The sequence below is a fragment of the Macrosteles quadrilineatus genome, unplaced genomic scaffold (genome assembly GCF_028750875.1).
Source record: "Macrosteles quadrilineatus isolate MER2022 unplaced genomic scaffold, UCM_ALF_1.0 Scaffold_4__1_contigs__length_99947679, whole genome shotgun sequence".
In the NCBI taxonomy this organism is placed as follows: domain Eukaryota; kingdom Metazoa; phylum Arthropoda; class Insecta; order Hemiptera; family Cicadellidae; genus Macrosteles; species Macrosteles quadrilineatus.
The window spans coordinates 4,126,305-4,139,816 of record NW_026542597.1 but is presented as its reverse complement, the minus strand read 5'-3'; the positions used below and the strand labels follow the sequence as shown (position 1 = coordinate 4,139,816).

Genomic DNA, 13,512 nt, shown 5'->3' with positions numbered 1-13,512 from the left:
GTTAAAACGAGGTTCGTTATATAGAGGTTAGGTTTGCAGGAATTTCGCTAAGTCGAGGTTCAGAACCAGCGTCGGTCAAAATAGGTCGGGATTTGACCTCATTAAAATACAGTACTGTAACATTAAAGTAGCATAGGCTACAATACTTTACAGTACAGTGTTTACATTGTACAGTAGAACCTAAATTATCCGGCATAAAAAAGGGGAGGGATCTTGAATATTGCGCAATCATGACAATGGCATTGACCTTGGTACAGGTTAAAAACTGTAAGTTTAAAATCACAGCTTGTTCTAACCCTCCTAAAACCTAGCCAAACACTGTATTGCGTAGTCATAAACCATGTAAAGAACAAAACAAAACAGTAGAAAGTTTTGTAAGCTACTGCTCGCGATAGGCCGGTAGGCTACTTTTAGTACTTAGTACGTACAGTATAGTACTGATTTATCACAACAGAGGAATGTCAATAATAATCATTAACTATAGCATTTGTGTTGCTAGTTGAAACAGATCGTATTGAAAACAATAAATTATTAGATAAGTCATTATAAAAGTGTATAATCATAACACTCGTAAAAGGAATGTTAAAATAACGATGTTGCATATTCTTTCTTAGGTTTCTCTTTATCCAAAAATTGTACAATTCACCATAGTTACTTATCGCCCAATCACAGCTTACTAAACATTACGTCGTCATCAGTCCTCAGTGAATGAAATCAGTTCTCAGTTGCAACATAGCGCGCAGCGACAGCAGACAAAGATGTAAAACGGAGCAGACGAATGTTAGCGCAAGCGATGACGTCACCTTTCAATTTCATTTGATAAAGAAATAGATTTTCCCAAAACAATAATTGGGTGGGGGATTTGTTATATCGAGGGAAAGACGTAGACAATTCGTTATGCAGAGGTTAAATTCGTAATGTAGAGGTTCTGACAATGATAAATTCGTTATATTGAGGTGTCTTATTTTAGCCGAAATCACGAAAAATTCGTTAAATCAAGGTCGTTGATATGGTTTGTTCGTTATGTAGAGGTAAAATATACATTATGTCTTATGGAGAGTTCTAGGGGATTAAAAAAAATTCGTTATATCAAGGAATTCGTTATATCGAGGTTTGTTATATCAAGGTTAGACTGTAAATTAAAACCGTGTTGAACTATCACATATCATGGATGTTGTCGCAATCGCTAGAAACACTTCACTTCTGTCGCCTTATGTTTTAATCGTATTAAACCTATCCTGGATTTTGCCGCAATCATGTGAGATGCTCACAACGTAGCTGCTATTCTGTGGTTGCCACAAGCGCAAATAATGATCACGGCACTGCTGCAGACACGGGAAATCATCAAACAATTTTGAGATAGTTGAAAAATAGGATCAGAGATGTGCATCATGGACATCTCTTGTATGGCATGACATGATCGTCTTCCGCGATCGCGGCAAAATGTTGTTATCTCCCGCAGCCGTGTAGTCATCATCATCGACTCTTGCAGTCACAGAAAGGTCATCGTTGTCTTGCGTGATCGTGGCAAAATCACAAACATCTCCCGCGGTAGTGTAGACATCATCACTGTTTTCCGTGAAATCATAACGGATATTACCGTGTTCAAGGAAAATCATCGCATGTTTTGCGGCAATCACAAGATGTGATCACCAAATGCGAGCTATTATCAGGGAATTCGCCACAATCGTGTGAGTTGCTCACAACTTCGCTGTGTTTCTATTTATCACATTTGAGATACTCAGTTTTAGGATTTGGTTTCCAGATTTTAAATTCCTGAATTTAATAATACCTGGGGTTACCGTACTTAAAACCGAAACCAAAAACCAATATAAAATCTGAAATATTCTATGCATAAGAATGTAAACATCAATGAATTTTTGTTTGTTTGTACCTGTATCCAATCTAAGAACTTAAAGATGCATGTTAGATAGTTTTTATTTGTTTATAATTTGATTGGTACATTTAAGCCATTTAATATGTTTCAGACATTTCTTCTAAATGTAACTAATCCTAATTGAATGTAATCTTCCCTGAAGATCAGAATATATGATCCCTAATATTTCATCCCCAAGTAAAACATTCATGTTTACAAGTCCGAAATGTAACAAAACTAACAGTTCTCAAAACTCAATTCATTCAAAACAGATCATGTAGTGGCCTTTTATAATTCTATATAGTCCGCAGACTCGTAACAGTTTGATATTTGTCTCGTAGGTATGGTAGACGAGAGGGACGGACTGTTTGACATCATCCAGCGTGCCAAGAACCACTACCAGAAGCGAGCCTACCAGTGTATCAAGTGTCTAGTGACGTTGTTCACCAAGTGTCCGGCCGCTCACAATATGGTTACCTCAGTGCCAGAGTTACGCCGCAAGTGGCATGTCTCTGTAGAGTGGCTTCAGGACGAATTAGAAAGGGTATGTGTCCATCACCTTAAGCCATCCATCCTCTCAATATAACAAATTACTCTATATAATAATATTTTGCAGTACCCGTGCAAACACCATATCACTCAAATAGAAAGTGTACCCTTCAGCATACAACATATGTATAAAACCCTCTATTTAATGAATATTTAGTCTTTTTGTTGGTAATTTATTACGCTTTAACAACGAATATCCAAAGTACAAAACCCCTTACATATACGAACAGAAAATAACCTCTATATATCGGATATCCACGCTTCCAACCCCTTAAAGTACATTTTTTTCCTTATTTAGCCGTCCGGATACAGACAGTAAAGTTTACAGTTCCTCTTTCCCTTGATCAATTTCTGCAGTGGACCATATCTATCACAGTGTTCCTATTAACACTTCATATCAAGTATGAAATGGGAACTAAATTGTTGTAGCAGAGGCCGTATGTAAGCAACAGCTACAACACTGCGTGGTCGCCTCCTGCACAGAGCAATGAGACGGCCAACGGTTACTTCCTAGAGCGCTCCAACAGTGCTCGCAAGACTCTGGAGCTGGCTTGTGAGTTGGTGCCTGAGGAAGTCACCAATCCACAGCAACTGGTTAGTGATCAAACTCGTCAATATAGGTACTACTTTAGCAAAACTACTAGGGTGTACTCTATGATGAAGACGAAACATTATAGCCTAGTTCAATTGATGGGACTGTTCTATTCTTCTGAGTTACAATTGCCAGTTTTAGCATTGGCTTTGGACCACAGTGTTCATATTCTTAAAAAGATTTTCCAGTTCACTTTTCAGAGTTATGTTATATGACAGTGGTATAGTGAGATTAAAATGTTTGTTTCTTTTAATAGGAATTGACAGGATAATATTTACAATTCGTGACAAGACAGGATTTTGATTTCCTTCTGGTTATTCTGGACGGGAGTGTAACAGGATTCCTCTTTACCTGCAACTAGGAACTCTTTAGGTTTCTTTAACATGCTGTGTATGTGTGTGCAGGAGCCAGAGGTGGAAGTGGAGGACAACACAGAGGACCCTGAGAGTTGTCCTGAGGAGCCAGTCTCGCCCTCCGGGACAGACGGCCGCAGAGAGCACAGGAGAAGGAGGACATTCAACAAGGAGGGAAGGTTAGCAATAGCAGACTAACCTGACCGGCACAATAACACACATACAATTTAGGAGGCGTTTAATAATATAAAAGTATTCAAAGTCTCATAATTTCCAAGAAATCTGATAGTAATAAAAAAGTTTTATATTGTCCAAAACAACAAATACAAGAAAATTTCATACAAAAATATGTATTTAAATACTGCGGTGCACCAGTGTGGTAGTTGTTGATAGAAAACCATGAATGCTGGTTACTTATTAGACCATCTTCATAGTCATGTCAATGTATCAAAATTAAAAATAATTTTTTAATTCAAGCCTGAGGAGAAAATGATCTTAACTTTTCTGTATTGCAGACCCCTAATTTCAACCGAAGGAAATGTAATCTGTATTATTCAATAACCAATACAGAAATGTTTTAAGGATTTTGTAATAGCTGAAAGACGCTGTGACCTCACATACTTGTTTTGTTTTGTACAACAGGAAGTATTACAACAAGTACATGACAGACGAGACAGGCGCTGTTAGCATACGAGAGGAGACTGAGCCACTGACCACGGTAGTGTCAGACGTGGCTAACTGTGAACAAAAGTTTAACTGAGTGGTGAGTAGTCAAACTACACATTCAAATCATAAGATACCCTCTCAACTGTTAGTGGGAGAATGTTGGTGTATACTCTATTCCACCGTACACTACGGTGTGCCCATAAGCCATGTACTGCAAGTAGAAGTTTCAGCAAAACTAGCCATCCTAAAATTATTAGAACCCGCAAAACGTTCCTTATGAACCACACTTTTCATGTAAATATTGATTTACAGACATGAATAAAGATTTGGAAAAAAACCTGACAATGATCTCCAGTAGTGTACTGGCAAAGTGTATAATGTAGGTGTTCTTAAAGATGACTAGGACTTTAAAACATTGCCTTAGGGTTTTAGGCAAAGTATGAAATTTAGTAATAGCATTGACTATACACAGAATATTTACGGTATACTAGGTAATGAATGGTAATAGCAATAGGATTTAATACACTTTATCTAACATTGTAAAATGCCCAAGGCTTTCTATGGAATGCCCACAGTCTCAGGCAAACTATAAAATAAAGATATTTGTTCAAACAACTATTTTACAATATTGAAATATTTTGTGTGTAGGTTCTAGGGTAATTACAGTTATTTAATCTTCTGTTAGATTTGATTATACCTAAAAAGGAATCCAAAGTAAAAAAATCCTTAGAATTTTGACATGGCATAAGATTGTATTGGTATATTTACATTCACATGCATTGACAAGTCAAAAATTTGATTGTGTTAATCACAAAATTCTTATCAAAAAACTTACAGCAATTGGTTTTCATGGACAAATAATTGAACTTTTGAAGTCTTACTTAAGCGATAGAAAACAAAGAACAGTAATTAAAACCGCCTCTGGGAACAAATACTCTTCTTGGGCAAATAATAACTATGGAGTTCCGCAAGGTTCAATCCTAGGTCCTCTCTTATTCCTCACATATATTAATGATTTACCTTTTCATTTTTCAAGTCAAATCTGTAACTTTACCCTTTATGCAGATGATACAACAGCTCTCATCAAACGAAGTACTGTTAAAATGTTACATGATGATGTCAAAGAAACAATTGGAGAAATAGCAAATTGGTTTTTAAAAAATGGCTTACTTTTGAATGAAGATAAAACTAGTGTTTTAATTTTCAAATTGAGAAATTCAACCACTGGAACAGAAACTACTGCCTCGCCCACAAATGTAGTAAAGTTTTTAGGGATATATTTGGATAGTAAACTACAATGGACAGAACATATTAATTTTCTAAACAAAAAACTCAGTCCAACAAGATATGCTTTAAGTGTTTTAATTCAGGTTACCTCCTTGGAAGTATGTAAAAATGTTTATTATGCTTATGTGTACTCTATTTTAAGCTATGGTATTACATTATGGGGGACAGCCACAGATGTCCACAAAGTTTTTAAAAAACGAAAGTCAATAATCAGAACTCTTGCAAATTGCCCCAAAAAAACATCATGTAGACAATTGTTTCGAAATTTTAAAATTTTAACTCTAACTTCAATATACGTTTTTGAAATTTTAAAAATGGTTCATGGAAATCCTGGTATGTTTCAAAATTATCTTAGTAATCACTCATATAATACCCGAAGACAAGACATTTTTCAATACCCTACTCATAATTTAAAAAAATATGAAACAAGTCCTCTCTATATGGGGTTAAAAATTTACAATAAAATTCCAAACTCCTTAAAGCAATTAAACTTAGCAAAATTTACAGACAAAATCAAAACAGTTTTAGTAGAAAAAGCATATTACACTCTTGAGGAATTTTTCAACGACTCCTGGTAACAGACACCCAATCTCTCATCAACCTCTCCTAACATAAACAGTTCCACCATGCTGTAGCTTTGTAGGGGTAACTTACTGGCTAAATCCTAGGTTTTGTATATACCTATTTAGATTTCCTTATTTATTAGAAACCTTGACAATGTACCTGTCTGTGTATTACATTTGTAATAACTTTAACAGATGTTATGTGCAATAAAGAATTGTCATTTGTCATTTGTCAAAAATTCATCATACATTGAGTACGGTATTTTGTTCTCATTGATGATTTTAGTCTTTCTTAAGCATTGTAATAGACTATTAAGCATAAGTTGAATTGATAAAATAAATACATTGGAGGAAATATAAACAAAATTCTCACAAACATGTCCGTCAATGATCCTATTGTTGTCTTAAGCGACTGGTTTCGGGATTAAAATCAGGTTTTAATTTAACATAGTATGTTATGGTCTTTAAAGTTTTTATAGTTTTTTTTTCATTTAAGAAAATTTTGATTTTTAATGGGGATTTTCCCATAAAACCCCATAAAAAACGGAAAAATGGGATTTTCCCAAAAACGGCCCGAACGATTTTGATAAAAATTTGGTATGTTATAGTCCTTTAAATTCTGAACAAAATTGTACTAATCCTATTTCCGTATATTTACTCTCACCGCTTACACATGATAAAGGTTGTTGACAAACTTATGGGAGAAAGTATGTGTCAGAATGCTGATACCGTTTATTTAGGGTAACTATGTAAAATGTGTAGGTTATTATAAAGGCTAGATTATGGTTACTGTCTGTAAGGTGGTTGGCGAAAGCAGATTTTTGCTGGGCTATAGTTTTGGATGGAAGGTGCTCTTTAAATTGTTGCTTAAATGAGCGAGTATTCTGGCCTATATAGTATTTTGGACAATCATTACAACTGATCTTATATACTCCCATCTTATTGGCTTTATCAAGAGCAAGAGAGTTCCTCTTGCACTCTTTAAATGTGGAGTTAAGTTTATTGTTGGTCCTGAATGATACACAAATGTCATTTTTGGCTAGTTCTTTTTTTATTGTGTTGTTAAGATTATTGCCATAATTAGCAGTGTTTTGTGTTTACCGACAACCTCAATTTGAAAGACATGACATTCTAACCGCCTGATGATGGGATTTTAATTACGAAACCGGTCGCCTAAGACGACAATAGGATCATTGACGGACAGGTAATATAAACCATTTTATTCAATAAGTGATCAAGCATAATGGCAATGATGATGGTCGCTGCCGATACTATTATGTGTGACTGAAAATGACATTTTGAGGCCATCTCCCAGACCAATTCTTGTAAATATTTTTTACTTTGTCAACTAAATTCTGTTCTACAGAATAAGTTATTTTTCATATTTAGGCTTCGTTTTATTCTTCAGTGACTTGTTTTCATATTGATGTTCTTTGGTCCAGGATCACTTCTTGAATATTAAAATGGTAAAAGATTACCTGTTTCCGTCTGTGATCCTAAATTTATTGTATTGACCAACCGGTTTCAAGGTTAAAACCTCATCATCAGGGTCTTGTTGTCACTCTTGCGAGATCGTCGAGTACCACACAAAGACTCTAACATTTAAATAAATAAAACAAGAGACATATTGACAGACGATTAACATAAATTCAGGAACTAGTTCTACACACGACGCGGCATGGGCGGACGTTTTGTCATGACTGACAAACAATCAGGCAAAGACACAATAGATCAAAAAGTTGTTTACGTTTTCATGTTACCGGTTTTGTGTTTCAAATTGTGACATTCTCTAAAAAATAATGACTTAAGAAATAAAAAAAATGACTTTAGAATGCCATGTCATTTACAGAATTCATTGATAATTCATGAGCATAATTAATAGTTACATTAGTTACTTACTACTTTTAATGCATTTTCAAAAAAATATGTCACACGATGTTAAAAAAAGTCCATCATTGCGGACCATAATACACATCAGCTGTAGGATTTAAGTAAGTTTGACCACGTGACTCGTGAGTTGAGATGTGATAAGTTTGTTTCTTGTTGCAGGACGAGCAAGACACAGAAGCCAGTGATTGTGTACAGACTCACTTGTAAACTACTGTACTATCATTGTTATCATATTCTTTATTGCCTTTGTTCGATGGTGCCCACTGACAACGGTTTCTTTTGTAAACATATATATAATATATATATATTGAGAATCGCCTCGTTTATAAATATTTATATAGTTTTTATTATTTAAAGCTATCACTCCTAGCATATTTATTATGCCCACTATTATTATTATAGACTACCTTGTGTGTTTGTTTTCCTTTTTTTGGAATTGTCTTTCAACACGTATTAATGAGAGATTTTTTTAACAAAGCTAGATGAATATTTATATGATGAAAGCCTTTTTGTATGCCTAGCGAATGAGAATGTAAATTGTCGGATAGTAGGCTAAGAATATATTAATGACTACGGCATCACTGTACAATAAATTGTATTCGTTTTTATTTCTATTTTGTACTTTTATTGTCGATCGATAAATATTGTAAATTTTTAGGTGCCTGTGATAGTACGAGGTGACGATTTTGTTGATTTTAATTCTGTACATTCTAGCTTTGATACACTTAGCTTTGATATCCGATGCCACCAAATGTTAGGACTATTATTGTTTTGTTATGACGAACGTAAGACAGTTAATGTCTGGGTATTAAAATACTGTGTAAAGTTATTGAAACATTCATAATAAATTAAGGTACATATTTTGTTTTATCATTTCTCACTCGAGTTTTACTATTCCCTTTCCTCCTCAATATAAATATTTACGAGCTATTGTCCCGTCCTACAAACGGGAATCAAGTAGTCAATTAACGCGCAATATAATTCAGAATAGCTATTTTACACGTATAAAGACAAATTCTGGTAGTTTGAAAGACAAAATATCTTGTAAACAAAAATTTCATAAGACCAACTATTTTTCTTTCATCCGATTATAGCCTATACAATATGCATATTAAATCCGATGATTTTATAACAAAACAGCAATTGTGTTGATCTGAAAAGACTTGAAGTGAGATTGGCGGCTGATTCACACACTGGTTTTGACTACAGTAGCTACATACCAACTTCCATTGCACACTATCACCTTATCTTACCTCCCTAGCCACTGACACCTTAAGAGGATTCTGGCCTTCTATTCTCTTCTATCCCCTGCCTCTTCTAATGTAGATCCTAGTCTGGAGATGTATTTCATGACTTAGCGTTTCCACTTCATTCTCAGTCTTCCAAGTGGTCATCTACCTTGTGGCACTCCTTGGAATACACTTTTAAAAGTTGATGTATCTTCTCTCCTCTACACATTGCCTGCCCATCCGAGCCTTTTACTTTTGGAAAGTACCCCTATATCATTGGGTGATTATACTATACATTTATCTGAGGTCTCTGTTTTTTTGTATCTCAATCTCCGTTATCTTAAAATGGCCTGTTTATTTTCTCTGCACTCTATTCTCAAACCCAGAAATAAGGTTATTCGGTTCTAACGCAGATCCTTTATGGTCTGAAAAAACTACATTGTAAAGTGAAGTAGTATTTGGAGAGCGAGCTGGTGTAGTGGTTAGAGCGCAGGACTTCAGTCGGGTTCGATCCCCGCCAAGTCGCAATTTTTTTTTTTTGTCCTAGGACGCTAGGCACGAGCCCGGAATTGTTGTTCACATTACTTCAGGCTAGACCTAGGGGTTACGGCAATATCACTTAGATCAAATCCATTGGTGATTTGGCGGGGTTTGAACCCGGGACCCCAGGAACCGGAGTCCCGCTCTAACCACTAGACCAGCTCTCTCCCCTACCAATGGATTTTATCTAAGTGATAATGCCGCAACCCCTAGGTCTAGCCTGAAGTAATGTGAAAAACAATCCCAGGCTCGTGCCTAGCGTCCTAGGACAAAAAAAGTATTTAGACAAACACCAGGGATAGATATTTTTGTAAACATATACTATAACACTTTAAAAACTCAAGGCAACTACAAAAAAAAGTCAACTTAGTAAACAAATAACTTGTAACAAACATTTCAATGACAGTTTGAAACTAGCACTGAAACGGCTGTAAATTGTTAGCGTCGCGAGTACAGCTCGGGGCATTATTTCGTTGAATCTCATCTGCGAGCGCTAGTGTGCTTATAGCGGCACTTGTCGCTTTCGACCGTCGATGGCATGGTAGCTCGGTTGGCTAAGGCATTGTACTGACGAGTGTTTGAGTGTTGTAACATTGAGGTCTTTCGTCATGCGCAAGTTTGAATACTGTGTATGTACAATCCATATTAAGCTAATGTGTGGCTTAGCTGGTGGGAGAGGCTTGGGTGGAAGTTGACGGCGTTATTGAGTTTATTAAGGGTTGCACACAACACCTGTTTTGTTTCTTTTTACATTAGTTTAAAGGAGGAAGACACAGATTTTTGGTTAAATATTGACATATTATGGCGTTGAAATAAATATATTATTGAAGAAATAATTGATAATAACCTGAAAAAATGATTAATAGAGAAATAAATAGGAAAAAAGGGCTTAAGCATTTGGATAGATTTAACGGTAGGCTTTACACTAGACCGAGATCAAGGCTAATGAAAAAGAGGTTGCCGAAGACGTGTGTATGACGTCACCCACAGACCCGGACAGTGCTGCTTTTAATTTATACAGCTGACACCTTTACTAAAGTACTTTAATAAAGTGATTGAATGCCTCGTGAGCGTTGTTCTGACATAATCTGTATCAATAGCCAGATAAAAACTCATGAATTTTAAATTTTATTTTGGATTTAATTATTTTTTAACTTTAGACTGTCTCCATGAATACATGGAGACAGTCTAAAACATTCTATCATAGATTGCCTAAGGTAAGCACGAAGAACTATGCAAACGAGTGAGTAAATAATTTGGTCCTCGTTTTTCCGTGATTAGTTCGACAAATTTTACTGTCGATGATTACAAGCTAGATTTTAAAAGTGAACTGAACTGATTTAGTCCTAGAGATAAGGGTTCTTTTATTAAGCTTGGTGTATTTTTATCTGTCAAAACTTGTCTATAAATATTAAGATTGAGGAATTTAAAAAATACTAGGAAAGGCAAAACAAGAAAAGGTTCTGACTTTAGGATACCTAAACACCCACAGGGCGGAAATGTGACGGTATTCTCGCTGATCTGATCGCTGCTCTGCATTTTATTTCTGCCATTGGATGAGAAATAGGTCTGTGCTTGGCTTGAATATAAAATCGGTTAACCGAAAGGCCGATCGGCGACCGCCGATGTTGCCGTAGTCGCGGCAGACGATCACCACTGTCGCCGATAACAGGTCTTGCCGCTTTCAAAAAAAAGACGATTACCGAACTCGCGGAGACTGCAACTCAAGAGATTGCGCACGCAATGGAATTAGGACACGCAAGTATTTATTTAATTATTATTATAAATTAATTCAAATATATCACAGATTTTGAAGTCACAAAGTGACACTGGCTGCTAGTTTTACATTATTTAATTTTAACTTTGGTTGCTTTATTGAGCGGAGCGAGCGAAGCGAGCGTAGCTCTTTGGGATCAACTTCAATGCAACAAATAGAGAAACATCACTCAATAACGGCTGAACGCATTTCAGCCAAACTTAACAAAATTACTTAGACTAATAGTGAGATGGTTTTTAAACAAACAAATCTCAATTAGATAATGCTAATGCAATTTAAAACGAACTTAAAATTTCCAAATTTTAACATTAGGCTTATGGGACAAAAGTAGCCATATGACAGTTTTTTGTTTACAAAAAAAATGTAAACAAGAGAACCATTACGGTATTTCTGAACTTTCTAGACTTTTCTTTTAAACGTTTTTAAACCATTCCTATGATTTTAATAAACAAGAAAATGCCGTTAAAACATTTTTTTAAGGCGCGAAATTCACTGAAAATCGAGAACATATACGGAACTACTTTCTCAATGCGCGGATCATAAACAAGGAGCGGAGGGATACGGAACAGTGACTACTTTCTTTGGAACCTATTTGTGTTGCCAGCTGATTAAAAACAGCCAATGTTAGAAATCAGGATTTAATAAGCGATATATCGAACCACATCGAAATCGATATTTGATCCGATAATACATCACAGGTTATATTATGTTGAATTACATCGACGGTGCAGTAAGTTATTAGACCTATTAATGAAACGCAGATTGAACACTGATCTAATCTAGGCATGTGGGGAAGGTAGCAAAGAAAGCTGAGTTTAACCGATTGCAGGGGTTGAAATGAAGACCAATGTTTATGTTGCACAGTTGAATTTAAATGTCAAATTTCCCCTCCTGTTGTAATACTTTAATACTAGTTTTTTTTAATAGTTACTGTTGTTTTTATACTTTAATATAGCCTACTTTAACCGATTGTAAGGGTGAAAAATGCAGTCCAATGTTTTTGTTGTAGGTTACAGAGTTGAATTTGAATGTTAAATTTCCTTTCTCTTTTTTATACTTTAATGCCCTTTTTGGATGTTAATACCAGATTCCAACTACTGTAGTATTTTCCTGGTCAAAACTACCATAACGCACTTTTGGAAGAGGTATCTGAATAACAAGATGTAGTAAAACCAAATCTGAATTATTATAATTTTAATCAATAAAACCAGCATTAGTACATCGATTGACTTTTTTACATTTAGTTACTTATACAAATATCAAATCAAGTTTGTTCCGCTCAACTGGCTTTCACCTCTGAAAGCAACCCTAGTATGAAACATTGAGTTCATGAGTTGTACATGAAACTTAATACAAACGGATATTTTGTCCTAAAGTAAGACTTTGTTGTAGTGAAATTAGTTTCTCTTCTGTATTCCCTTTGTAGGTCAATATCAGTGTTTGGTTTAGTGCAATATATCAATTATCAATTATTTAAGACTAGCAATAGTGAATGTGGTTAAATACAACGTCTCTAGTAAAGTAATGGTTATGAAATTCGCATACACCTGTTTACTCATTAATAATATTGTTGGTACAGATTAAAGCACTTAGCTTTAGAAACACAAATAACATAAGGAACAACCACAAATGCAAATTGTGATCAACAACATGTAAACAAAGAAAAACCAATGAATCCTGAAAATCAATGAAACCTCATAACAATACTGTACAACAATCAGCTGTTAAATTAATAACACATGTTTCATATAATCAGAAGATACATTCCAGTCTTTGACTATTTGATACCTGCAAACCCACTATAGCCATAAATCTTTTAAAAAACTTTGATAATTATTTTCAAATCTACATGGATAAAGATTTCCATTGACCTATTAATTAATAAAATCAGCCCAGTCCAACCTCTAGATTTTGTTTTACAAAGCTGAACAAAAATGTCTCTAATTCAGAATTATCTAACTATTAATTTGGAGTTTGCTTAGCTTATTTACAAATAACTAATGGTGTAAATCGACCAAAGTGTAAGGTGGCATTCTGAAAGAGAATACAGTTTCCTGAAAATGAGTACTACCATATTTATTTTTTGAATATATGCCTACTCAATAAAGGAAGCGTAAAGTTGGCTACAATTAGAAACTTGAATAAAACAATTTTTAATGTATTATTGTCTTTTTTTACTACAAATGTTTA

General features: G+C 35.0%; 1 protein-coding gene across 6 annotated transcripts in view; it reads left to right on the top strand.

The window, feature by feature from the left end:
• LOC128993615 (probable ubiquitin carboxyl-terminal hydrolase FAF-X) overlaps positions 1–8,636 on the top strand; it is a 76,394-nt gene extending 67,758 nt beyond the window's left edge. For 3 of the 6 annotated variants that reach the window (XM_054417619.1, XM_054417618.1, XM_054417615.1), the window contains exons 46-50: positions 2,218–2,420; positions 2,858–3,019; positions 3,422–3,549; positions 4,013–4,133; positions 7,936–8,636. In XM_054417619.1, the coding sequence (XP_054273594.1) occupies positions 2,218–2,420; positions 2,858–3,019; positions 3,422–3,549; positions 4,013–4,130 (611 nt within the window). In that variant the 3' untranslated portion in view covers positions 4,131–4,133; positions 7,936–8,636. Of the gene's footprint in view, positions 1–2,217; positions 2,421–2,854; positions 3,020–3,421; positions 3,550–4,012; positions 4,134–7,935 lie in introns of all 6 variants that reach the window. The other 3 variants (XM_054417617.1, XM_054417616.1, XM_054417614.1) reach the window with 1 other exon arrangement.
• Positions 8,637–13,512: the final 4,876 nt, after the last annotated feature.